The sequence below is a fragment of the Electrophorus electricus genome, chromosome 12 (assembly GCF_013358815.1).
Source record: "Electrophorus electricus isolate fEleEle1 chromosome 12, fEleEle1.pri, whole genome shotgun sequence".
In the NCBI taxonomy this organism is placed as follows: Eukaryota; Metazoa; Chordata; class Actinopteri; order Gymnotiformes; family Gymnotidae; genus Electrophorus; species Electrophorus electricus.
In genome coordinates, this window is record NC_049546.1 from 17,050,721 (window position 1) to 17,077,891 (window position 27,171).

The window sequence follows — 27,171 nt, forward strand, 5'->3', positions numbered from 1 at the left end:
ATGGATAAATCAGATTATTGTCTGTGAGACACAGAAACACAAAAGCCTTGAAACATACAAAACAGATGTGGGGAAATAAATCACTGAACACTTGATATTCTTCTGTTTAAGCATACATGAACACAGAGACCACACGTTACGTCACCAAGTATTCAGTGCTTCTATGCCGTGTGCCTTCTAACCATGGGTACTGAAGGGCCTCTCTTTGTAAAAAGTCATACAGTTCAACAGCTTAAAAGCATCTAGCTAGCAATCTACGTGGCGTGTATGTTAAATGGAAATTAAAAGTGCATATGACGTCAGGACACTGAAGAACCCCTGGCTAGCCCAATCCTTCACTCTGCAGACATTTCATCACCCCATATTTAATTCTATTGGAGAAGAAAAAGGAAAGACAAAATGGTACACTGGTTTACAAATTCTAAGCCTTACATATTGTGAAATTCAAAGCCAATATAAAATCAGGTATGAAATTGTTAAAATGCAACCATCTACAGATATAAATACATTTTTTGAATATTGTACTTTAGAATATCTATAAAAGCAATATGTGAGATCATGTCTGTAAAAGCATTTAAGAGAGACATGCAGTTATAAATAACTTACTGTACAAGAGAGAAGAGGGAGCCATTCAGAGAGGAGGGTGAAATACTCAGTACTCGACAGTCATCGAAACAAAACTCACATGTACAGGCAAGCGGATCGTGAAGCCAAAGAACACTCCACAAGCCACAAAAATGTACGATATAATCAGCTTGTGCAATACACTGCCCTCTCTGTTCAACGTGAGGAACAGTGGCAAAGTACCAAGGTTGCAGTTCAGTGGAAACAGAGCTGTTGTAATGCGGTCATAACACTCAGGTTGAGTAGGTATGAAAAAAGGGGCACTCCTACTGGTCAGCCTTAGACCCAAAAAGGTTAAGTGTGTCAATGGGACAAACAGTTGGAAAGAAACACACACACACGTACAGAAACCACTCCACGTCACTTGAGTCAGGACCGTCATTCTGGCCTAAGAGAATCTGCTGTAGTACCCAATATATAGATTTACACCTTGCAATAAAATTCTTTATTTAAAAAAATCCACATAAAAACCCTGTGTTAACTTCATCATTATTCTTCCATATCTCAAACTCAACTCTTAAATGATACACTGATGCACCATGTACACCCTGACCAGGTGGAATTCGTTAAGTTCTCTGCGAAGGCCCATGAACATTTCGCTCACGTTTGTGCATAGACATGCCTGGATGATTAAAGCTGAACAAACAGGTCGTATGTGTGTACAACAGTCTACACCTGATACAGTTCACTAGCAGTGAACCTACAACAGGTCTTTCATCAACCCAATCAGCATTCAGATCAATGGAAAAACCTTCCCAATATGTCATTAAACCAGACAGTTTCTACTCATTTTCTGATAAAAAGGCAGCATTCTACAATTATGGGCTCCCTAAAGAAAATGTGTTTGATAAGGGAGCTGTGATAGAATTGATAGTAATATACATACACACAGCCTTTGTAAAAAAAAAAATAAAATAAAAAAAAATAAAAATAAAAAAAAATCAGTTCTATTCTGTGTTATTACCAAGTCATCTTTGATGGCTTGGTCCTTATATGCCCTCACCGTCACCAGGAACAGTGATTTTGTTCTTAAGGCTCACCAACATCTGTACCACACAGGAAGGCACACAGTAGCAAGCACACAGAACGGCCATCCGTCTCCGGTGAGTGTGTCTGCTGCATCAATTAATTATTGAGCGAACTTAGGAAAATGGACTCCCTCTCAAAATAAGGCACAAACATCCATACCAACACACGCACACAGAAAACCCAGTCGCTAAAGCTCTTTTGGGAGGGAAAAAAGGAAATGAAACGAAAACATTTGATCGTGTGGTACTGTGAACAGTGAATGAACTGGGAGAGCAGGAATCAGTCGGCATGAAAGTAAAAACGAGGTGAACCACTGTTGAGAAGCCCACTGCTGTGCATATGTCCATTTTTATGGACCAAAAAATGTAGAATAAAAAGAATTAAGGTGAAGTTATTACAATATTAATAACTTTGACAGTCTTTCCTAGCTGGCAGGCACACCACAGTCCTAAAGGTGGTCTCTTTATTTTGTGTGTGTGTGTGTGTGTGTGTGTGTGCGTGTGTGTGTGTGTGTGTGTGTGTGTGTCGTTTTCAATGTTCTCCTATGGTTTCCTGTTCTCGGCAGAAATGCTCGCGCGCCGTTCTTGGTGGGCCCTTATCTGGCATAGAGAGCCAGGAGGGCCAGGACGAGCCCTGCCAGGACCAGAGGCAGGCTGCAGAGACCCTGCTGCACGCTGCCGGAGGACTTGTCCTCAGGCTTGCCGACACGGGACCTCACGGGGGTGGTGGTGGAAAAGTAAATGTCCTTGTCGGTGTCGCAGGAGGGCGAGTCACAGCCACTGCCGCTCTCGTCTCCGCTGCCCTCCTCTGCGGTACAGAAAGAAGCGGAGCAAGAGTCAGGATGTGCCGGTCATGCTACGTTTCCGTAAGCGTCAACAGGCTGCATGGTTTGGGCATTGGGGTCCCTGCCTGTACAATTTAGGGTTTGCCTTGCCATGCGAGAAAACAGCACTGAAACGTATGGGGAGTTTGTTAACTAGCTGAGTGGTTGAGTTACGTGTGCTGGAAACAGGAGAGAGAGAGAAGGGTGGAGCCTAAGTGGAGCCTAGGGGGTGGAGCCTAAGTCAAGATGAGGGGGCGGAGCCTAAGTCAAGGTGCCGCGTGTGGGTTCGGCTCTCACCGCTGTCGGTCGTGATGTCATTTCCGCTGTGGGCGGCTTTCAGCCAGCTGGTCATTTCTCTCAGCACGGTGATCTGTCTGCGAATCAGGACGTCTGGCTTGGTGATGTCCACTTCTACATGAGGATTGGAGACCTGGTTGGCCAAGCCGTTACCCAGGACTACGGACTCGTACCTGGGGGGGGGGGGGGGGGGGGGGGGGGGCGAAGATTGCGCGTGGGTGGTGAGCGGCGAGTGCAGGGCGCTTGCATCTCTTGTGGGGGCGGGTGGAGTCAGACTCACCTGCTCTTGGCAGTGCCGTTCCAGCACTCATCGCCCTGGGCAACCCTGTCTCCAGCACACACCGTGTCTGGCAAGGTGGACCAGAACTTCTTGGCGTGTTTCAGCTTCTTCTTCACGTCTGTCACCTAGGCGACAGAATGACCGAGTCATATTTCTCAACTTCCACCATGGCATCTTGTATACACGAATGCCTTTAAATGTGGGGGAATGCTTTCAATTTTTTCGTCGATTTAAAAAGGGGTTCTCCATTTGGGAACCCAGTCAAAAACAGCTACAGTTCACGCCATTACCAGTCGGTCCATGTTGGTGCCAGCTGCGGTGGTGGGTCTGGCGTCAGGGCTGTAGGGCCGGAATCGGCCCGGGAAACCAGAGTCTTTTGTGGAGCGTCGGGAACGCGCTGTGGCTTTGGGCGGCCCACAGCCCTGGAACACCTGACGGACCAATCCAGGACAAGCATTTCAGAATAAAAGAAGCCTCTATGGTGTTCCTTGTTTGACTTCACACACAGTTTAAGAAAAGAGGAAAGCAAGCGACAGACCTTCTGGGAGACTTGCATGCTGTTCTCCTGCATGTTCATGATGGCATCAGAGATCTTTACATCTATGGGGTCTATCACGGACTCAAAGTTAAACGGCCCCTCCAGTCTCTCAGCAAGACTCAACATGGCATCTGGCATTGAGACACATGCAATTGTTTTTTTTTGTTTGTTTGGTTTTTTTTTTAAACAAGGAAAGGAAGACATTAGAATCGGACCATAAGGTGCAGCGCAACACAACACAAGTCATAATGAATTCTCAAACTTTCAGTACAATGTGGTAACCGCCGTCCTCAAATGCTGTGAGTAAGCATATTTAATATTTCTAGAGATTAGACAAAGTAACGAATACAATTCATGTGTGTTGTTGTAATGGATTTCTACCACTAGGGGGAGCACAGAGTGCTGGCTGAAAGGGTACCGTAAGCTGCCATGCCCACAGCTTGTTAAACAGTCAGGGGCCTTAACAAGATGCCCCAATTAAGGCGCCGAAAAGTTGACATGCCGGGTGAGCAAAGCCAGTCCATCCTGCTAGCTTTAAACTGTGTGGGTGTATATGCACGTGTCGGGGCCTGGAACCATATTAGCCACAAAGTCAGAGGCACATCACACCATGTTCCTGGGGGGGGTCCCGGGGGGGGAAGCAGAGCTTTCTTTCCCACATTTATTAATCCTTGTCCAATTTGATCATCTGAGGCTGCAACTCAGCCTTTTCCATGCACTCCAAGATCCAGTCAATATATATTTGGGCCAGGTGAAGTCCCATTAAGTCAGACGCAACCTTACACACACAACCTCCACATTCTATTTTTTTTTTTTTTTTTTTTTTTTTTTAGAAAGAACCAAAATGGTAAATCTGGACTTCTGGCTCAGTGCCGTGTGTAAGAGCAGTTATCTGTACAGAGGATTGCACAGGGCACTGCTGCCCAGTTTGAACAACGGTTTCTTTTGCATCTCTGATTTGCCTGAACTCACCCAGGAAGTTGTTCCACTCTGTGTCCAGATCGGCCTGGTTGGCCAGGCAACCGCGCATCACGTTGAGGCAGTAGTTTTTGCAGGGCTTCAACGCCACCTGTCCGGTGCAGTAGGGACAGTAGAGCATCTTCATGGCCGCCCGCACGCAGCTCGGCGAGGCGCTCACCTGCGAGAGCGCACGTAAGCAGGGGATGTGGGGGAGGGGTTTAAACAGAGCCAGTTAAACAGTGGAAAGGCCCAAAGTGAAGGTTTATGAGTAACCTGCCCAATTCACGAGTGAAATGGAGCTTGTAATCTCTTTAAAAAGTCATAGAAGTAGATGACTGTTGATGGAAGCATCCTTTATAAGGTCCCCTCGACATGAGCTTTTGTTTGCTCAGATTTGCCATTAAGGTTGAAACAGTTAACTCACCCTAGCAGGGGTGCTGTTCGTACACATCCACTTTGGCCTATAAATCTTTACTGAAGGGAGATAAGCCACCACCTCCAGCCTACTTCAGAAAATTTCTTCTAATGCTAATCCATAGCCAATGCACCCAATTAAGAAGAGGACTTTCAACAGAGGACAACCGCTGACTGTATAATTCACTCAGCCGGCTCCAGCCTCTTAGCCTGTTCTGCCCGTGTTCCCGAGGCTGTATTTGCATATCAGAGCAAGACTGTTCTTTCTTGGAGCTGTGTGTGCCTGCCTCCCTCCCCTCACCCCCATCCCCGCTGTTATGACATACCGCGGAGACCTTGCTGGCCACGTCGGGAATGAGCGCCAGGCCGAGGGTGAACGTGCGCGCCGCCACAAAGGCACGCGTGAGCTGCAGGCGGAGCTTGCGCGGCACGTCGCCAAATGGCTTCAGTTGCTCCGTGTGCCGGCTCACACACTCCATGTAGGAGTCGCTGAACTCGTACTGCACGTTGACCAGGCGGAACATGCGCTCCAGCAGCTCGGCCCAGAAGTCGGCCAGCACGGCGTCCAGGTGCACGGCGGTGGCACCCGACGTGTAGTAGCGCCGCAGGTTGTAGAATAAGTGCTTGAAGAGCTCAGCGTTCTTCACGTACATCATGCCGTAAGTGCGCACAAACATGTCGTTCAGCGACTTCTCGGCGTTGCTGAGCAGTTCTTTGAAGAACTCTGTGGGGAGAATTGAGGGATGTGAGAGATGGAGAGAGGTTTTAAAACATACAACACTTGATGGATTGTCATTCCATGTGTGCATCATTTCCTATGGCAGTGCGCGAACCAATCACGTTCCGCTCACAGGCTTTGTGACAAATTGCGATAGTCAACTTGGACTGTGGGGAATTTGAAATGACGACCCCCCAAGTATGCCAGCACTGCTAGCAAGTAAGCAAACTCGTGAAAGTTGGAGGACATCTTTAAACACAAAAGATAGAATGTAAATTGGGGCATATCTTAGTGGCCCGCTTGTGTCCTCACTCTAACCCCTTGGGAATGCGTGTTGCCAAATCTACATTACTTTGTCATTAGGAATGACACTCGAGAGAGCAAGATTTAGTGTTCCGCAAGGACCTGAGCACAGATCACTCTTCTCCTCTGGAAAAACCACCAGGGTCGTGTCCAAGGCCAAAAAAGCCCAGCGTTATTATCTAAACACATTAATGCATATTCCATTTGACCCAGCGTTGTTCCCAAACATTCCCTTGCAGTTCCTTTGAGTTCTAAGAAAAACTTTGTATCGCAGGAGAAAAGCACCGAGAGGCTAGAAAAGAAGTGGGGGGGGGGGGTGTGAGTGGAAGAAAGAACGAAGGGCAGCGCGCAGTTCAAACGGTAACGTTTCGGCCGCGGAGCCGACCGAGGCTGACCGCCATCAATGGCATTTTTCTCTCGTCACATTCCTTTCGCTTTTCCTTTCTCTCCGTGCTGCTCCTGCCCCGGCCTTCAGAGAGGAGCTTTCAATAGGATTACTGAATAATGCAGACCCCCTTCCTCTAAAAGGGACCTCCTGTACCCCGCCTCGAGCCCCGCTCTCGCTCCCCTGCTTTCTGTTCCTCAGTTCCTTCAGAAGGACCTCTTCAGTGAAGACAGCGAACAATGACCTACTTCATCCTGTGGAATGTCAACCCCCCCCCCCCCAGCAATCCAGCCCTCTCTCCCATGAAACACTCTCCCTCCAACCCCTGCTTTCTTAATCTGAACGAAATGAGAATTCCACAGAAATGCTTCACCTTTATTTATGCATATAAACAAACAGACACCCAAATCACAGCACTCTTCTATGCAATTTTTACCTTTCTGCATGACAAGCCCTACACTAATGGCACAGTTGGGTCTACATGTTTTTGACAAAGCACCTTAATGTGTTAAGCGTCTCTGCATGCTATAAAGACTTGCTATACATTTCTGTAAAATGGGACGTTTAGCATTAGCACCCAAACCCGTAGCAGACCTGTGCACGGTTTAAAACTTATGCACACGGGTCCGCTATGCCTAGTCATCATCTCACACTGGCACACGCTTAGCTAAAGGGGGGGGCGGTAGCGGCATGTTCTCCCCAAACCCACTGTGTAACCATGGCTACTAGAAACACCACAACCCTTGCGTGGATCTGAGCTCCACGGCCCCTGTCCCACACAGGGAGAGGGCAAGGGCACACAGCTCCACTGACACAGACGAGAACGCAAGAGCCGTGGCTTCCCCACCCCCGCTACATGGAGGAATGCTAGAACTGCTACAAGTTTAATGTCAGGCAACAGAACATTTGTGTGGGGGCAGGAGGGGGTTAAGGGTTGTGAAGAATCCCAATGCATCACCTTCACAGTAAAACAAATCTGACTGTATAAAGGAGAACCGACATCACTGGCAAAGATGGAGAAAACGCCTTTAATGTCAATAAGTGCAAACTTTCCTCGGGAGTATTTTGTACTTTCTTGATGCTATTTGGTACACGCATTTACAAAGAGATATACTAATATATGAAGCAAGCTTACATACTTAAATGGCATGTCATGAGTAAGTCACAGACAAAAAGTGTAGTCATTAGTGGGAAATGCAGCTCATACAACAAGGGAAAAAGGCATACAAAAATGTTTTTAACCTGTGCATCAAGTTCTTCAAAAGGTCTCAAAGGGGAGACTTTGGTAAACTACCTAACTTTTTAAAAAAACAACCATGACAGCATTTGGGGAACTAAACACACCGTTCAAAGTTTGAAAACTGTGTTAAACATGCATCTTGCTTCACCATTAAACGCAAGTTTATGGTGCGTGTGAATCTGGCAACAAGCTCTCCTCGATTTTTCCATTAACGTGGGCTTTGCGGCCCGCCACTGGTCGAGAAAAGTGTGTGAAAGGTTACAGGCAAGGGTACTTGTTGGGAGTAGCATAACTTGGTGGAGGGTGCTCGGCCCATATGGGCGATATTTCGCCCATTCTTTCAATGCTGGTCCTCTCAAAATAGGACCAGTGGGTCTTTCCGCAAGACCTCTACTCTTCCTCCACACTTGCCCCAGGTGACCTGAACTTTCGTACTCCTCCCAGCTACAACTCCCAGCTAACGCCAACGTGTCTCGTTTCGCGCCATCTGGAACACAGAGGTGGCTGGGAGGAAAATCTTCCATCCAGCGAGGCTCCATCCCCTCGTCTACCCGTCCCATCTCTCTCGCAGTATCTCGCCCCGGGCCGGTAATTGCCCCCCATTTGTGCCAATTAGGTGGCGAGCTGCTTTCTTTTCTTGTGGGATCGCAGGCCCCCAGCTGCGAGGCTGCAAAGATGGGAGCATTTCTGAGGGGTTAATCCGGCCGCCTCGGCCCCAGACGAGGCTGCCCTAGTCAGCGTTACCCAGACCGGACACACGGGGAGGAAGCAAACACACCAAGCTCCAAAGGAAAACTATTTCTGGCTGGGGACTTAATTGGCCATGACCGAGACCTCAAGGCCGACAGAGCTCAAACGGCTCTCAACAGGCGTGCACGGACGCCGATGAACCCGTCCCATATGTGCATGCTTATGTTCATTTCATCTTAAAGGCAGTCAAGCTTTAGTATTCGCTGTGGTTGCTCTTCGGCATGTCGCGTTTCAAAACTCAGTTTGGTTTGTGCGCTTCATCTTCATTAACTATCTATGCTAAATGCATTCTGTGCCGTTTCCTGCAGGCCTGTTCCGCTGGAAGGAAACGCTCGTTTGTGGACATTTCAATGAACGCAGATTAATCTACAACACTCACTTCTGCTGGTGAGAAACCCACCCATGTAACTGCCGCATCCTCCCTCGAATCCCACTGGCTCGTTGGTTACATTTACTGGCATTTAAAAAGGTCAAATGATGATACTTAGACTCATGGACACATCTGTATTGAGGGTAGGATTCATTGTCGGACAAAAGAGCCTACCGGTTACCGGTTTCTCTGCGCCATTTAGCTCATAAAACCAAGTGCTTGGGTCATTCTCCCACTGTTCACAGAGAGCAGCACTTCTGAGCTTATTCCCACGGTAACAGTTCAAAAGAGCTGAGAACCTGGAGCTGGAGGAGAAAGGAAAGGCAGAGCAGAGTGACGGCAGAGCGAAAGAAAGCGAAAAGGAACAAAAGGCAGAGAGAACTGGCGGTTGGGGGGGGGGGGGGGGGGGGCAGTGCCTGCCACCACATTCCAACACATTGGATTCCTGCTCACATCTGGCTGCAATACACAAAGTTCGCCCGCTTGCCCTCACTCCTATTCCAGCTCTGGAACTCACCCTTCCGTGACGGCTTTTTATGAATTGCCACCATCCGTTCTCAAAATGTTACCTCTGCTTCGCTTACATGTGAGCGTCCGGTTGGTGTGTCAGCCTCTCTCCTTCGAGTCTTCACGGCCTCCCGGGACTCGGAGGTACACACAGACCACTCCCTCTCCACTGCGTACAAACACGTCGTCCCACGCCAAGCCCGCATGTAACATTGACATTCGCACCATAACACTTGATTGGTGCCAGAGAGGCGGCGAGGATGAAACCATTTCAGAGCGCTTTGCTCCCCTGCCAAGCGCATGCTGGCCGGACAGCTACAGACAAGGCTCTGGTTTCCCCACGACTCTGGGACGGAGCCGACGGGCCGCGGAAGCCTTGCCAAAAGGGTGATGCGTCATCACCTCTCCTCTGCCCTCATTAACCAGCATGGACCCACCGTTGGCGTTAAGCTTCCTGTCATACCCTCTCTCGGCAGGCCCAGAAGGAAATGATCTCGGGAATGTAACAACTCTGAACTGCTTCGGTCACGGAGCCCATCCTGGGACTGATCTTAAAACGGCAACTTGCGGTGAGGAGCTCATTTGTACCTTTATATCTGGTAGAGGAGGTATGCTAGATCAGGAAACACGAATGAGGAAACCAGCTATCAAACTCATGTGCACGTGCTGGCCAACAGAGGGCGCTACTCAGGTTTTCCTCCTGCTGGTGCATGTTCCCATGTACCCCCTCAGCCGAAGCACAGGGGTGCCACGATCCCCCCCAGCCACATCAACAGCCACATGCACTGGAGAGGAAGGCTGACACTGGTCTTTCTGTGCATGCACAGTATGTGCGTGCTTGCACGAGCACAGCAAATGACGGGGAGAGAGCTGACAGGTGGATAGGCGGATGATGGCAGCCCCCTGCTCACAGGACTGAGGCAGACGGGGGTGTCTGTCAAAGCTGCCGGGCTTGAAGGGCGACTCCGAACAGAGCAGGACCAACGTCTCCGAGTCTTCAGGATCTCATCATGGATTATTCCAGGAAGGGCAAAGTGCTGCAGAGCAAGGCTAGCATGCTGACCCAGAATGCAGGGTCCAGGTGTACCTGTGTGTGAGAGAGCACGAGAGGTGGACTCACTGTCAAAGTGTTGGTGTCTCTGGGTGAAGGTGCTCTGCAGGTTGGCGCTCAGCTGAGAGACGGGGGCCTTCAGGTCTGTGCGACTCTGCTGGCTCAACTTCTCCTCCATCTCCAGAGTGCAGCACGAGAAGCCTTGAGGACAAACCTTCAGATGGGCTGCTGTCTCACACACACACACACACGCACACGCTTTTTTTTAAAAACTGTGCTACATGGAATCACCATATGCACATGACAAACTTGTTTAATGCACTCACTGTAATTACAAATATCCAATACAAGAACAGCACTTTATACCATAAAAGGTCTGTAACATATGCACATGCGCGGAACATCATACAAATAAGTAAAAGCTATATTTATGGAGTGGGGCACAAAATGTATAAAACAAACAAAGCAATAATTGAAAAAAATGGCAATGAGCAAGCAATTAGGCCTTAGACCTTATTCTTAAACCACTCGAACCAGAAAAGCATCACTGATCCTTGGGGTGGGGGCGGGGGGAGAGACAAAAAAGCGCAAACAAGCTAGCAAGCGCGCTAGCATGGTGGTGGGGGGGCGCGAGTCGAATGCGTAGTCGCAGCTGCAATAATGTTTTGTTTTTCTTTCTTTTTAATGCGGTTGCTGGAATTCGGTAAGAACACAAGGGGCCTTTCAGTGGCCTCGACTCCAACAGGCTGTTTGGCTTTCCCTGCCAGCCAACTGAAGCTGTAGCCACTCCAGTGCTAGACACTGCAGGCTGCATACGCGTGCACACCCACACCCATTCACTGCCACCATTGGCCAGAGCCAAACGGGCCAGCGTACAACTCCAATCGTGCAGGCGGCAGGTTTAACAATCACGCAGGAATCACAGGGAATGAGAAAAATGCTGTCCATCTTAAAGATAACGCCGGTGAGGGATTAGTCACTAACTAGGTACGACAGATGACGGATGGTATTGTGGGTTTTCTGCAGCTGAGCACACCCATCCACGCAGTGTCATCTAGCTCGAGATGCGATACCATATCTGTGATGAGACCGGGATCTAGAGTGTCTGCTAAACGGACAAACGTGATAGGACAGAGACAAACTGCTGAGAGCTTGCAAATAAACACCATCACCGCAGAACAGCCAGGAATGGTGTCAGCGCTCACTGCCTGGGCTCAGGCCACTGTGCTGGTGGGACACTACCCCCTGCGTCAGTATGTTTACCTTTCCTAGCAACATTTATGCTTAGGCAGCCTCTGGGCACACACTGAGGGTGAGCAGACCCTGGTGTGATCATATGCATGCAAGAATGGGGAGTTCTGAAGCAGAAACTATTCTGATTGATTTGATTTTAGATCAAAGATTTTAAGGCACGAGAGAAGTACGCTGTAAAATCTACTACCACACACTCGTGCACACACCCTCCATTTAAGGTTCCGCTTCCATTACATTTTGCCCAACACTTAGGTCTTTGTACAAGAGTAGAGAGGCAGAGGACTGGGAGAAGTCAGTCAAGTCAAACATACAGAAACTGAGAACAGACTGGCTGGACTAGTAGGCTGTTGTCCGTTCTAGCTGCTTCAGAATTTTAAACCTGCTTTAATCATCAAGTCATGTAAACAAAACAGAAAAAGGACAAACCTCCCCAGATTGAAGTGACATGTGAACATAGGAGATGGGAGGGAAACTCTCTCCTCTTCATGTTCGTCAGGCCATGACATATGGATACACGCTCAAGCCTGATAGAATACTTACCGATACCATTACATGCGCTTACTATGCATACCAGATCACCACGTTTTCTATAGCCTCACTGGCTGTCATCACCTGAAGAGGCACCAACAGACGAACAAGTCCACGATCCGTTGTACTGTCAGTAGGAAAAAAATAAAGCAAGTCTTTATCTTCCGTCAATTCACAATTAATAAAGCACTTGGGGGGGGGGGGGGAATCCAGTATGTGAACGCGATGGTATGTTGACTCATGTCCCCATATATGCTTTGTAGTCAGTGATGACTAGCCATCTTAAATGAGCCTTACAATAAAACTAATTGAGACTTAAATTTAACGCAAGTCACTTCCTGTTGACAGATGTGTCCAGCAGCCTGTCCCACACTCAGCTTTCAGTCCTTGGAGCTCTGCACCGCTCTAAACCTAACCACCAGGGTCGAAGGTCAACAGCCACTCCTCTGAGAGGGGACGAGAACTCTGACCCTGCGAAGCGCTGGTCGACAGACCCTGGAGGACAGCCCCCCGGCGTGCACGCACACGCTGTCCCGCCAGGCACTGGGCCCCGAGTCAGACGCTCCAAATTCTCGTGGGGATTATTTGAAGCTATCCGGCACCGTAAATCGCTCCAGCCTCCACACAGGAATGCCGTGGCTGAAGGGACGCGGAGGACAGTCTCCCTCGGGGTCTAGGGGCACACAGCAGATCCCGCGTGCCAGTGTGAGGGTCATCGGCACCTGCTACGATTAGACTTTCTTTCATCATAAGATATGAGAGGGACAAAGTGGCATTCCACTCCAAAGCTTAAATGCACATTTAAAAAAACTACACAAAATACCCCCCTACCCACACATGCGCAAATTCAAGTTAATAAGGAAAGGATTTCTGGATAACATTTCCTGAATGAAACATCAAAGCTCCAGAAATTAGCACGAGGGGGAAAAAACTTTTTTAAAATGCAAATTAAAAAGTCATTTGTCAAAGGATGGCGATGCTTTAAAAGTTTCATAGACTGGATAAAAAAAAAAAAAAAAAAAGACATTTCAAAACATCACAGAAACACCCAGCGATTGTGCTCCCACACCCGTGACGAACAGTGACACCCCCCCCCCCAAAGCACAGTGTTCATCCGCACTTTAACGTGGGCAATGCCCCTCCCTCCCTGCCTCGCTCTACGCCCAGCTGAATACAGGCTACGAGACCGCAATAAAGCCCTGGCTGCCTAATCTTTTCCGCAACGCTGCTCTCCTAAGGCAAACTCATACCTGAGAACGACAGTAAAAAGATGCATTCGAATTCGGCTTAAAATTAGGTGCTTTTATACGGAGACAGCCTACACAATGCAGCTAGTGTATCAGTGATGCTGCTGTGGACCTACAACACACCCTTCTGCACGGAGAATAGCTTCGCTCGCGCGTTCCAACTACCTTAGCTGCAGACATGAGCACCAGGACGAATAAGTGGCAAGACAGAAGCCGAGTTGAGCCTGGAGGACAGATGAGTGTTGGATATTAGATTTGCAGTCACAGCTGTTGCGCTTTGCAGCCGTGTCCGGGCAGGCCACCACTGGTTGTTCCCCCCTCACTGGCGCGTCTCTGTTCTGGGCCGCGGGAGTGGTGTGCGCCCCGTGGCTCTTCCCTCCCTTGCTGAGCGGCCCGGGGCCGTGTCGACACTGCCGGTCCTACGCGTAGAGCCTGGAGAATACTCCTCCAACCCTGGATAAACAATCCCCTCCCAGCACTGACAGACTGCCGCAACACGTAGATCGGGTTCGAACGCCCCGAGCCTTCATGAAACGGTACTTTCGTATAATTTTTCCAGTCCTACTCCGAGAGAGATGGAACAAAGCGCACGTTCCAGTGAACACTGGTATGGGCACATATAATATTAGTGTCAGGCTCAAATGCTAGAGGTTAAATTGCATAAAAAAAAACTAAACAAGTAGAAGTGTGTGTTGCATTTCTGGAGTTTCACACTGTTCGCCTAAAGGGTCGCAGAAGCGATGGAGTTGAGTGCCGCATTGTTCTTCAGGAAACAGACGGTTCTGTTCAGTTCTATACAGTGTAAGAGTAGAAGTGCACAGGTATTTTCTGCAGTCCATCTTGGTGGAAGCGGTCGAAATGGATGGGTGTAAGAGGAAACCACTACTACAGCGCAGCTGCTCATATGGAGGTGATCAGCGCGGATATTACTTCCTCGCTCCCTCCTCTTCCCTTCCGAGCGCTCTCAAGTACCGGCATGACAAGTTTACAGCACCACTGCCAACACAATAACGTGTTTCAAGACTCGCAATAAAAAAAAGGGGGGGAAAAAACAAAACAAAAGAGTTAAACTGGCACGGTGATGGCTTGGCTTATATAAAAGTTCTACACAAAATGGTGGATGTTAAGTAGGTCATTTCATGCTTGGGTATGGAAGGGAGCGAAGGACAACTAATCCTGCTTTAAAGATGCAGCTCTGGGCTCGCTTCTTGAGACGCACTTTTTTTTCCCCCTTTCTTCAAGACGACTCCACCACCCAACGCAGCTTCTTCACGCTGAGGCCGTGTAGGACCGCTATGTAAGCACAGACATTTCGGACTGAGAAGACTTGACCTCTTTAATGAAAACAGCTGTGGGACTGGTTTCAAGGACACATTGCTATAATCTGAGGCTGTGAAGAAAAATGGGAAAAAAATATATATATATTTTTTTTTTATTTATTTTCAAATTAGCTGAAAGTCTCTTGGGAGGCTCCCATGCTTAACCTACAATAAGAGCAACGTCATTCCTTTCCCAACTCCAATTTCCATTCCTCATAAACCCCCCCCCCCCCCTTTTTTTTTTCTTTTTTTTTACTGATCCCCTAAGCGCATATTCATAGGTCGCATAGTGGAATACTTCTGCTGGCATTATAAGGTTGAGTCCCCTAACCTCACCTTCTTCCTAGGTCTTATGAATGAGTCACTTTAATCCTCTTTCTCTATGCAACCTGGCATTATTCCTGGCACCATGGGTAAAGGACTGGACTGCCCCGCAGCTGACCGCCCCAAAGTGCAGGTGCAAGTTAATGAGTAAGCAAATTAGCAAGCAGGATATCCCATGCCAGGCATCCCTGCTGACACTGACGCTGGCCAGGAACTCCACTGTAGGAAAGATGAGGCCCAGGAAACCTGGGACATGCTGACCATTTCCATTTCTAGCCTACAGACCTGCTTATAGCCTACAGACCTGCTTAGACACTAAAATTAAAATCTAAATGAACAAAATTTGTCCACAACAGGAAGCAAATTTTAAAGGACTATTACCCACTCATTCAGAGGCTGTTCAGAAATCAGGAATTGTACTTGCGGAGATGTCAGTTTGGAGAGAGACTGGAGAGAGTTGTTTTACACTAGGGCAGCTAACCACAAGCACTTGGAAAGGACATGTAAAATTACGTTTCCTTAAATAATTCATGGATTAAAATCTCCTGCCAAATACAACTGTCAGAACACTATCCAAGTTTTCATGTCAGACGGCACACAGTTGATAAAAAGGAAACGAATGTGCGGAGGCAGAAACTATATCCACCTCATTTTCTGGGGTAAAAGCTCCAGAGGTGTTGAGGGGTCTTCGGCAATACTCTCTTCCACAGGCTTCTGAGTCTAGACAGTTGTGTGATCATTAACCAGAATCACAGTGCAGCATTTTAAAAGGCTCCTCACCTCTGCGTCCTCCAAGGCACCAAGCACCATTTCAGACGTCGTCAATCGAAGCCCACAGCCATGGGACAACAGAAAGCAGACATGTGAGAAACAGGATGGTATTTGGGAAAATCCTCAAAACACACACACATGCAACAGGAAACAAGTTAAACTGTGCATGGGTGTGTGAGCACACGCATGTGTAGGTACACAGGGAAGAAGGGAGAGAAAAAAAAAAAAAAAAAAAAAAAAAAAAAAAAAAAAAAAAAAAAAAAAAAAACTCCTACCGGTTTGCCTCTGATTATTAAACCAGACAGTCTCTCTAGCCAATTAAAACTCCCCCACGGGTGAACATACCAAAAAGCTGTCATCCATGAACATTTACCCAGAAGCCCCTGGGGAGATTCCGCAACATGTATCTGGCCCCTGGTTCTCTGTCTGACTCTCTCTCCTTCCCCAGTGTGTCGTCTCTGTCTTTGTCTCCATACACAAAAGCTCCCTGCCAACAGCACTTCCCAGGTCAGCTCATTGTGAACCAGTTAACTTGCTCCAGCATTTTTATAGAAACATTAAAAGTCAGGAGCAGACATGAAGAGGGTTCAGCTAGACAAAGCGAGAGCCATGTTTGTGTTAAAAGGCTTAACACGCGCGCACACAAAAAAAAAAATCAGCATAATTTGTTAAGATGTTATTACAGTAGCATCATAAATTAAAAATAGTTAAACGTGTGCATGTTTTCATAAATATATGGTTGGTGACACTTCAGCCAACGTACAGCACAGTGGGTCAGGCTAGCCAAGCAGGGTCATGGTAACAGTGGATAGGCTGGTGCAGTTCAACGGAGCAAGGTTCAGGTGGAAGCGATTAAACACTCCCCTGCCCCCAAACCAAAAGAAAGTACCCAAGGGAACACACACACAGCTAGTAGGTAGGTAAGGGAAGACACTGACAGCTTAGAATGCAGGGGGGGGGGGGGTCATCTTATGTCCCAGCTGTGATCACTGGCATCAAGACTGAATTCTGTATCCCCACAACAAACAGCTCTTTGAGCACGCACAAAAGTACACACAAGGCTCACATGTCTAGCACACACACACACAAACCCTATAGTAGTAGAAGAGTTCATGGGGTAGGGCAAGCTAACGTGAGAAACTGCAGGGCTGGCTGAGCATCGACAATACATTCATCACCTAAAATAATCGGTCAGTGCCCTGGGCAATTCCAGCCAAACACAGCGCAAGCCTGAACTGACAACAGGAAGGCCAGCTCACTTCTTGACCCGCATGACAACGTCTGCAACATCGCACATTTGCAGGAACGGAACAGTATGATTTGTATCCTAGTGCAAACTTAACACTGTTATCAATCAGTTTGTATGCCACAGAAAACCCCCCCACACATTTCAGAAGCATACTGCAAACCCATTGTATTCCTATCAGTTATGCCATAAAACAAAACAGTAATATGAAGCACAGATTGCAATGATTGACATTACGTACTGTGCAACCTCTGAATCCAATTCCCCACCATGAAAACCTTAAAAATAACAAAAATAAACAAAACATGGTTAGGATTTCATGCCATATAGTACCATAAAACCAGCATAAGTACACTTAAAATGAAACTTAATACAGTTACACCACAAAAACCTCTGGGTCATATTTTCTTTACCCATCAAGAAACACATAGAACTTTTAAAAATTGTCAAGTTGACTTTGTCAAGTCAACTGTAGAGAAGTCATACATGCCTAGAAATAGGACTAACACATTTTTGTTTCATTGCCTGACGAAGAAAAAGGAGAAATGAAGAAAAGAGAGACACAGAGCGAGCACGCGAGACACAGAGCGCGAGACAGAGCGAGCGCGCGTGAGCCACAGAGCGAGCGCGAGAGAGAGAGACACAGCGAGAGCGAGAGAGAGCACGAGAGACACAGCAAGAGAGGGAGAGAGACAGCAAGAGATACAGCAACACAGCGAGACACAGACAGCAAGAGCGCGCGCGAGACAGCAAGAGAGAGAGACAGAGCGCGAGAGCGAGGCACAGAGAGCGAGAGAGCACACATTCACAGATTTGTGGGGACAAGCTGAGATTCTCCAGACAAATGGAAGACATGTTACAGCACTACACGGTATCAAAAGGAAACAGTAGAGAAAGAACATGGCCACAAAGACAGAGACAGCTCATCCCTAAAGCCCTCCCCCTCCCCCATTCACTACTTTATTGCACTTAAAGTAGAGGAGACTACCAGCAGAGACCTTTGGTCCGAAAAACACTACTCCGCCTCCCTGCAAAGTGCTTCAGTGTTGCAGGGGCCACACAAACAACTGGGAGGTACAAAAAAGGGAACCGCGTGCTGTCCTGGCTCAGCGCTGCTGCCGTTTGGAACTTACCCGATTCTGATGATTCCAAACCCTTTGCCTTCCTTAAAAGCACCTCCATTTTTTAAAACATACTTTTCTAGGACCAGAAAGCTACATAAATGTATTAAAGCATCCTTGTAACCTCCAGAACAAGAAAGGCTTTCGGAGCATTTAAAGAGTAAAGCACACGAGTAAAGCACACGAGCTTGCCCTTGGCTGTTAAAGCAGAACAGCGGAAGACTAGGCTGCTCTTTGACAGTGTTTACACCGGACTTCTAAGCTCCGTTGAAATCCGCCAGATGTCGAACCTGCCGGACATGTAATGGGGACCGTATTTGTGTCTATATAACTCTGGAGACCGTGTGTACATGTGCGTCTGTGTCTATATAACGCTGGGGACTGTGTGTACATGTGGTTTTATATAATACTGGGGACTCTGTACCTTGTGTGTCTATATAATACTGCAGGTTGTGTGTGTGTGTCTGTCCATGTTTCAGAGTGTGAGGGGCCCATGGGCAAGATGAGGTCAGTCCCACGATCATGTTTCCAGTCCTCAAAGCTACAACACAGCGACAATGATTGTGATATAGCTGTTGGGCTCAGGAAATCTGATAGCAGTGAAGTTGGTAGGAAGAGCAGAACTATTATCCAACCACAAAAAATAAGGAAGCCTACACTTACTATGCTTTAGTCATGGACACCCCCCCCCCCCCCAATGCCATCGCGAACGAGATCCTGCCAGCCGTGTCGATAAATCAATGAGGCCAATGAGCACATATCATATGCTCAAAAGCTTTCAGCTGAGATCAAACATGACCGTCTCAAGTTTCTACATCAAATCCACCATTTTGTTGCCATGAGTCACTTCTAATATCTTACTCCAGCTAAAACCTACGTCTAAACCGTGACGGGGTGACCGATGACTTTTCTAAATGGCCCAACAGTACTTGGAAGGTCATCTGGTAGATGGAAGTCTGCATGACAACTGAATTCCTGAAGTGGACAAAGTTTGATGATTGGTTTTAAGAGCTGCCATCACCTCGTCGGTCAAACTGAAGGGGCTCCGTGAAAGCCAGCAGGACCGCCCGCAGCCGCCCGCTAGAGCGCACGTCAGATCAACACGGCGCCCTCACAGCCCTCTTCAAAGACTTTATGACATGTTCGAGGGGGCTGCGAGAGGGGCATTAGGTGAGCGCACGTGCTGCCTGGCAGTGTCTAAGTAGGGAGCTGCTTGGAGGCTCATCGAGGGAAGCTACATGCAGGCCATGGGAGTAATTAGCTAGCAGGAATTATAGTGGTTCTGGAACACCATCAGAGCCGGGGCTTCTTCCCAAAACCCGCACAGATCCTTGGCCCCCATCCCACCACTCTCTCCGTAGCCACAAAATGGCTCCTGGGGACCAAGGGCAACACCGCAACCTTTGGCGCAGACATCAGTCCTGCTAGGGCAACAGGGGTCTTGGTGCTGGAGCTCTGACGTTCCTCAGAGTGAGGGAGGACTGGCAAGAGGCGCGCCCGACAGAGCATGGCAAGACGGCACAGAACACACCCTGCATGCCCTTGGAGCTCTGCAGGTGGACTGGAACTAGAGCCGACTGATAACAACAGAAAAGACACGCAGCGTCTCAAATCTCACACACAAGCTGCAGCTTTTACTAAGGAATTCTTTGGTGGGGGGGGGGGGGGGGGGGGGGTTAGGTGCAAAAAGAGAAAAGCATGCAACAAAGTTAAAGAAAGCATCATCATTCTTCCTAGCAAAACTGTCCCATTATACAAAGCCACTCGAAAAACGACAGGAAAACCGCTGCAGTGGCTGTGGTGGTCCGTTTTGGTATTAAAATGATCTGGGAGGCTTCACACGCACCGAAGCTCTAAAGAACAGACCGAGAAGCAAGAGGGGCAGTGAAAGAGCTGTGATGAGAACTTGGAAGATGCCTTGCAGCAAGCCATAAGGGCTGAGCTAGCCAAACAGAATAGGGAGAAAGAGAAGAAAAGCTTCTTCTAGATGTTGAGGCTGAATCAAAAAAAAAAAAAAGGAGGAGGAATGCTCACAAACACTTCCTACAAAGCTTTCTCTATAAGAGAAGCCGAGGGGCATGAGCCAAGTGAAGGGGGCCCGGATGGTGCTGATTTACCAGCATGCAAATTGGAAGTGTTAACAAGGAGTTTCAGTGGCGGCCCCTATCTGCCTTCCGGAGAACAAAAAGGCAGAAATACACAGGCAGATTTTACGCAGTGTCCGTTGAGAACGGCTCTGCACTGTACAGCCGCATCCAGACTAGCTCGTAGGACGACGGCAAGTACAGGACCACCACCAGGGACGCGAGGCCCGAAGACTTGCGAGCTTGGAGGCATGGAAAGGTCGTCGGCACCGCACGCGGAGAGCGCATGCGTGTTCATGAGTTAGAGTGAAAGCATTAAGCCCCGGGTGATGCCAGCCCACATTCCACAACCTGTGCCACAATTTCACTTAAATCATACCCAGTGGCAGCTACTTTTGGTGTCTCCCAATAACAACAACAATTTGCATTTTTTTGCACTCTCTTGGTCTCAGCCATCCCCTTATCCTCTCACTCTGCTCCCTTGTTCCATCAGGCCAGTCCAGTCCAGTCCACCTCCCCCACCCACCAAACTCTCCACTGGCCAAAGCCTTGTTGCTGCTCAAGCTCTCAGCTCCCCTAGTGTGGGTCTTGGTGGTCCCCTGTGGAATGTGTTTGGAGGGGGCTGTCTGGGGGCGCCCCATTGTTCCCACACACAGCATCCACCCCCTGCAGCGCAGCCGCTCACTAAAGCCTGCGTAGGTAGAACACCAGGGAGTAGTGTGGACAGGCTGGAGTGAAACTCACGCTCCAGGGTGAGCAACCCCCCCCCCCCCCAACCGCTGTGGATACACAGGCTGAAACGATACCTCATCTCCTGAAGAATATATTTAATTTCAGAAGAATATATGAACAAAAAGCAAGGCGTTAAATCAAGATTACTTACAAAGAAAGAAGAATGCAGGGGTTTTTTTTAATAATGCAACCACTAAGTAAACTAGCTTTAACTGATGCCATGTTTAAATTCATATCAGCAGTTCATTAAAGCATGTAGATGTGTTGGCAAGAAGAGCTTGAACCCATACAGACTCGTTATGGCTGGGACTCAGAGACTGCTGGGCTGGATTAATTGCTTCCTCTATTCAATCCCTACTTGAAACTGTGTACCCTGCATGGAATTAAGGCAGTGATTCTTGTGTAGAGTGAGTGAGTGGCAAAACCACGGGCAGTGTGTGGTCTCTAGCAAGAATATATCGGATCTCCTCACCAATTCTTAGTCTGTAACAGGAAACCGATAAGAATCCCATCAAATGGCCAGGAAACCACAACATTTTAGCAGCCTCCTCCACCACCCAGCAACCAATTACCAAATGTTTGCCAACCTCACATGATGTCTTCCATCCAATAGCCAAACTCAATTACAGGCAGTCAGCCACAGAAACAGGCTACAACACCAATATTTTAGCCTCCTGTGGTACAAAGTTTCTCTTAATTTTGCCTCTCCCACCCAACAGAGGCACCTCAAAAACCTTGCTGATATCGTAAAGAATATTCAGTATTTTGTCAAAATTAATCTAGTGCCCCCAGATGAGAGGTTGGTGCCAAGGCTTTGTTTAAATCTGAAATAAATGGCTGCACCGACAAGGTCTTACATCCCAACATGAATCACCATTTCTGTTGGATATCTGATTTTTTTTTTTTTAGAAAATATAAAATATGATAATTTTAGATGATATCCTTTCAATTCATCTGTAAGCGTCATCAAAATCACTATTAGTAGACGAGGGAGCATTTGTTCTCCCCCAGGCTCCCAGATCATTTTAATTCATGACGCCTGATGGCATAACTGACAATGACGCACAGCTGGCAGTAGGGAAAACAAACACATGATCTGATCTTTAATTATTGCGCTTCAGTAATTTCTCTGATTAGCAGAACACAGTGGGGAACGAGTAGCCAGAGATGGAGTATCCAGATTCTTCAAAACAATGAAAATCTTTAAACATTTTAGAAACTAGACAGACCTATGTTTTGTGCCAAATATTCTTTGCCTCATCATCTTGTACAACACAGAGGACCAGTTTTTACAACAGTGTCTTAAGACGGGATCAATTTCCTTCATTGATACTATTGATATTCTAGTGGGCCATTTCCTGACAAAAGGCTTGATGCCTCATCACTGAGAGTGAAATATAACTCTTAAAATCCACAGAGCTCAAGGCACCTCTCAGACAAAACAGCATTCTTTTCTCATACTTAGAACTATGACTAAACTCTAGGGGCCACATATTAGATAAGTTAATGCTTACCACATTTTTTGTTTTAAGCAATAAAAGTCATTATAGTCGGTATTTTTATATGCAAAATTTACCATGCAAGGAGTTCCTTTAAAAGGGGGAAAAAACAAAACAAAACACACACACAAACATATGCTGCTGGCAAACTTCATACCATGTCATTTTGTGCATGGCTGGCCTCTACAAGGACCCAAGCCTTATCTCATCAGTGATATGGCTATGGAAATATCAGTCAATTATTTACATGTCTACTACACACGGCATATGGCCAACAGAAAAGCAAAACACCCATGTTTGACCCCGGTTAAAAATAATCCACGAGTTAAAGCATAAGTCTATATCTGGAAATGTTTTCATTCTGTTTGGTTTTTCCTCAAGAGTTCCAGCCATAATACCCTGAAGTGATTATGACTGGGATGATCTCCTCAGAGGAAGCGAGAAAGCATCTTTGATCTTCACCGTTGTCCATACCTGAGCCATGACATAAGACCCAGCTGCCAACATAAAGGAAAACAGACTGCACTTGAGCAGGGAAAAAGTGTTCTACCGCCGCCCAATAAGAAACTGTTGACACGAGGAGATGCCAATCTGGTCAGCGTTAACTGCCTCTTTTCTGCATCTTTTGAAGAGCCACTACCAGCCACTACGCAGTAGGCACTCGACGCGGACACATTTTACAACATCTAGGCCAATCATCAACCATCACACACAGTGGGGCTTTTCTCTAAAAGCACAGGACCCTCTTTGGTTTAGTTAGGGATTGGAGGATGTGAGGGCTTTAGTCCTCAGCAGGGAACTTTGTACTCCAAGGCTTAAGGAGCCATGAGGTAGTCTTAGATGTTATAATCCTCAGTATCTTGCAAAGAGAAAGGATCCACAGAGACCCTCTGGCCAGCAAATAAACAACTTGCCTGGCTAGTGAAGAAAACCTCTTTGTACAACCAATGTGCTTCATTTCAATCATGGGAAAACATACTTTATGTATGTTTTGGGTACATCTGGTGGTTGAGCAGAAAAACATTTATGTTGTTAAAAACTAACAATGGACAACTGGGAAGTACAGGAACACTCACTGGTGTTCTCAAATAATTTAAAACCGCTCCAATCAATTCATTAAAACAGATTCCTGCCGCAGCTTGGAATCAAAGCTTGTTTTGATCAGCTTTACCCTAGACAAGCATTTGAGAGGGGATTTCTGAACTGTCAGAAGGGAGTTCAACATGAAATTTCACTTAGTTTTAAATTCATGACTCAAGTTGGTTCTCTCACCTCTTAGACATCTCACAAATCATGTGAAAATACATCACAAGTACTGTCTTAATTGTGAGGCTATAGATTTAGTGAACAAATACTGTCATCTTTCTACCACAAGCCAAAAACAAAAAGATGCCTGTGGTTGAAGGAGCACTAGTCATTATGGAGGCTGTGTCTACAACGTCTGTAACGCTGCACTGGTCTGAATTAAAATGACAAAAAAAAAAAATCTAAATTAACGGTGCATTGTTTTGATGACACAGAGACTTCATATGACTTTGTTGGCTAGAAATGGACCATCTGAAAAAAACCCAGAGCACTAGTAAGTAATAATACCCTTGCTGATTAATTGCATAAAAGCGGAAAAATGAACTTGGGAAAGGTATAATTTTGTCCATATGTCTAGTCGATGCAACATGTTGGATGTGCTTGGCCCAGCTGCAGATGGAATCTGGATTCAGACCTGTAGCAATATATAGAATGGATGTCACTACCAGGTGAAGAGGGCCAGCTCTGAAAGCAAAAATAAATAAATAAATAAATAAACAAAAAAAAACACAAATCAGGAGGGGATGGTGCCAGTTCAATTAACTTCTCCTGTGGACCACTTTCTCCCTAGCAACAGGAGAAGTTGTTATCCAAAAGCAGGGCTTTTTGTGCTCCCTCTCTGCTTTCCAAGAGGTTTCCACCCCTCAGTGACAGTAGGCCCTGCTACTTTTCCTGGATCAATTATCTCAGGCTCCATTATTGACAAAGACATGCTCACTGAGGTTGGTCTTGCACAGGTTCCAAGGCATATTGGACACTATTGTGAAAAGCACGCGCGTGCAGCACCCAGACTGTTCAACAACCCTTTACAACACATTCTTTTAAATCCTTCACAACAAAACTGGAGCGCGGCTACAAAAAAAAAAAAGAAAAGAAAAAAAAAAAGATGACAAACGAAGGAAAGTTGTGGTACAATCGAGCTTTGCATCACAATGATGCACAGGGGGGTTAGGCCTTTGCCCTATGGGGTAAAGTATGAAGAAAACGGTTTCCCCCAATAAAAGCAGCTGTTCCCGTTCTCACATGGAACACGCCTTATCAGTGTAAGAATTACATTTCTTTTGACACTGAGAAAACCATGTTAAAGGCTTATTTAACATGCAAGTTTAATGAACTGAAAAGACACACTACACATCCAAGAGAACAAAACATTAAACAAGCAATGTGAAACTGCAGCACAGTAATTGATCAGAACTATTTTTAATTAGACCCAACCAGTGTAACCACAAGTTAAAAGCTCTATGGAAAATGATTCACTTTCCCAGCATTATTGTTGAGGCAGGGGGGAAAAAAAGTGAAGAAATCTGGACCATACGGCATACCAACTTACTACAGCATATTGTAGACTGCCTTCTCAGAATGTAGGCCTGCAGAAGAGATCTATGGGCCTACTATCCGAGACACAACGTGCGGAACCATAATAAAGTTAGAAGTATGAATAGCCTAAAGGGTTGCAGTAGTCGCATGTATGAGAGGGGATTTGAGAAGGTTCGATTTAAAAGTTTTAGATAACTGGGAGAAGACGCCCCTCCTCATATACGCCATCTTACTATATACTACAGTGAAGAGGCCGAGGTAGAAGAGATGTGCACTGTCGCAGGAACTTTTCTTTCCTCTGGGGAAACACGACAGACAACCTAAAGCAAGCGTACGCCGGGTCTAGGTCCTCATCCCATTCACGATGAAAAAACCAAGGTTTGAGACCCCGTGTCCACACCCGGTTGACATCAAGACCGCTACATTAACATCACCATTAGAGCCTCGAACGGCAGCATTTTGCAGTTGGAATTATAAATGTTGTTCACGACTTTCACCTAAATTGGCAAATCGGAACACAAACGGCGAAATGTGCGTGAAAACGGATATAAATTAACACCGAGCCAAGAGAAACATCGCCGTCTCTGACTCGTTCCGAAGTCACCCATACGGAGCTTTGCGTTTTACAAAGTTAACCAAGAAGCCGTGGTTTCCCGACTTAATATAAAGCGAGACGGGCTTAAAGCAACAACCGTGCATCACCGCGTAAAGGCTATATATTAGATATGAGAAGGCAGCAGTGCATGCAGCCTACGCTGAATCAGGCTAGAAAGTTAGCGAGCCGTTGATTCGCCTTAGTCATTTGCAAAAGAAGGTACCCACTGAAGCTTATGCTCTTAAGCGTTTGGTGGCCACTACGAGAAGCAAAAGACGTTTTTTTTTTGTTTTGTTTTTTTACAATAATTAACTTATTGTGACAAGTCGCCCAAAACACGGGCCACTTTATTCATTGTAGCCGAGGCCCTCTATGTACTGGGAGACTTTAAAAAACCAACAGCCATCTACAACCCTAACAGTAACGATTTCGTTCGTCACGACAGGCCCAATTTCACGTAAAAAGCCATTAACGGAGCTTACCGTGTATGCCTTTATTGGGGACGTCGTTGATGTTGAAGCCCTTGGAACTGTAAGCGGTGCGGACTTCATTGCAGTTCTTTGACTTTTGCTCAGCCGCGACGGAGGCGAAAATCACGGCATATATGCAAACAGTGAACGCGGCAGTCGTCTTCATTGCTGTGCGAAACTACTGAAAGCTATGAGGGAGCCACAACAAGCAATATAATTTAGCTGCGGTTAAAGGAGAACTTGGATTCCCGCGTTGGGTTTCCTCATGGAGACGCGCCGTCGCTGACTGGCTCAGTAACTTCGCCTCTTTGAAGCGGACAAGTTAGCGAACTGCCCGACTAAACTAGCTCAAACACTGATTTTCGTGGACAGACCGCCTTGGGCCTCTAACAATTACAATTACAAATAAAATCCCGAACTGAAACGAATGAAAGCCACAAGGCGGCAAACGTGAAATGTACGTTTTCGCCACTTTGTTCCTCGCGTTGATGTAACGAGTTAAAACTTTGCGGGGAAAAACAAAAGCCAGTCGCCAGAGTGACTAACACACAGACGTAAAAAAAAAATCGTTGTAAAAGTTACTTCTGACAATGTTTTGGTTTTTTTTTTGGTCTGTTTGTTGGTCTAAAGGTATCCACTTGGATTTTTTTTTTAAACTCCGTCTGAGAAACTGTCGAGAGCAGAACTGAAGTTTCGGAGAAGTTTTTCCCCTCTTCGCGCTGTGGTTTTTAAGACGGGACCGTAGGCTGGAACCGCCGTGTGCTCGAGCGTGGCTGGTGCGCGCGCCTGCGCGTGCAACGACCTCGGCGGACAGACTCGCGCGATCACGCAGCCGAGTTCCGGACAAAGAGCCTAGCCACGCGAAATACCTGGGGTGGAGCATGCGCGCAGGTCAAAACGGGTTTACCACGGTTTAGGAAACATGAACTTAACAACAATCTTACCGCATAGGATGTGCTGTTTGTTTGTTTGTTTGACTTTTAAACTATACATGATCTCTATCCAGATTTTACTTAGCTGCAATATCTGAATATCAGTATGAAAGTGCATTTTATATTGCATTACACATA

At 46.9% G+C, this 27,171-nt stretch overlaps 1 protein-coding gene across 1 annotated transcript; it reads right to left on the minus strand.

Moving 5' to 3' along the window:
- On the minus strand, positions 1-26,861 carry gpc4 (glypican 4). Its single transcript, XM_027013010.2, has 9 exons — positions 26,114-26,861; positions 10,359-10,517; positions 5,292-5,689; positions 4,564-4,729; positions 3,592-3,722; positions 3,344-3,484; positions 3,054-3,178; positions 2,774-2,946; positions 1-2,460 (listed from the first exon to the last, which is right to left on the minus strand). The coding sequence occupies exons 1-9, from the start codon at positions 26,265-26,267 to the stop codon at positions 2,249-2,251; spliced, it is 1,659 nt and encodes a 552-aa protein (XP_026868811.1). The 5' UTR covers positions 26,268-26,861; the 3' UTR covers positions 1-2,248.
- Positions 26,862-27,171: the final 310 nt, after the last annotated feature.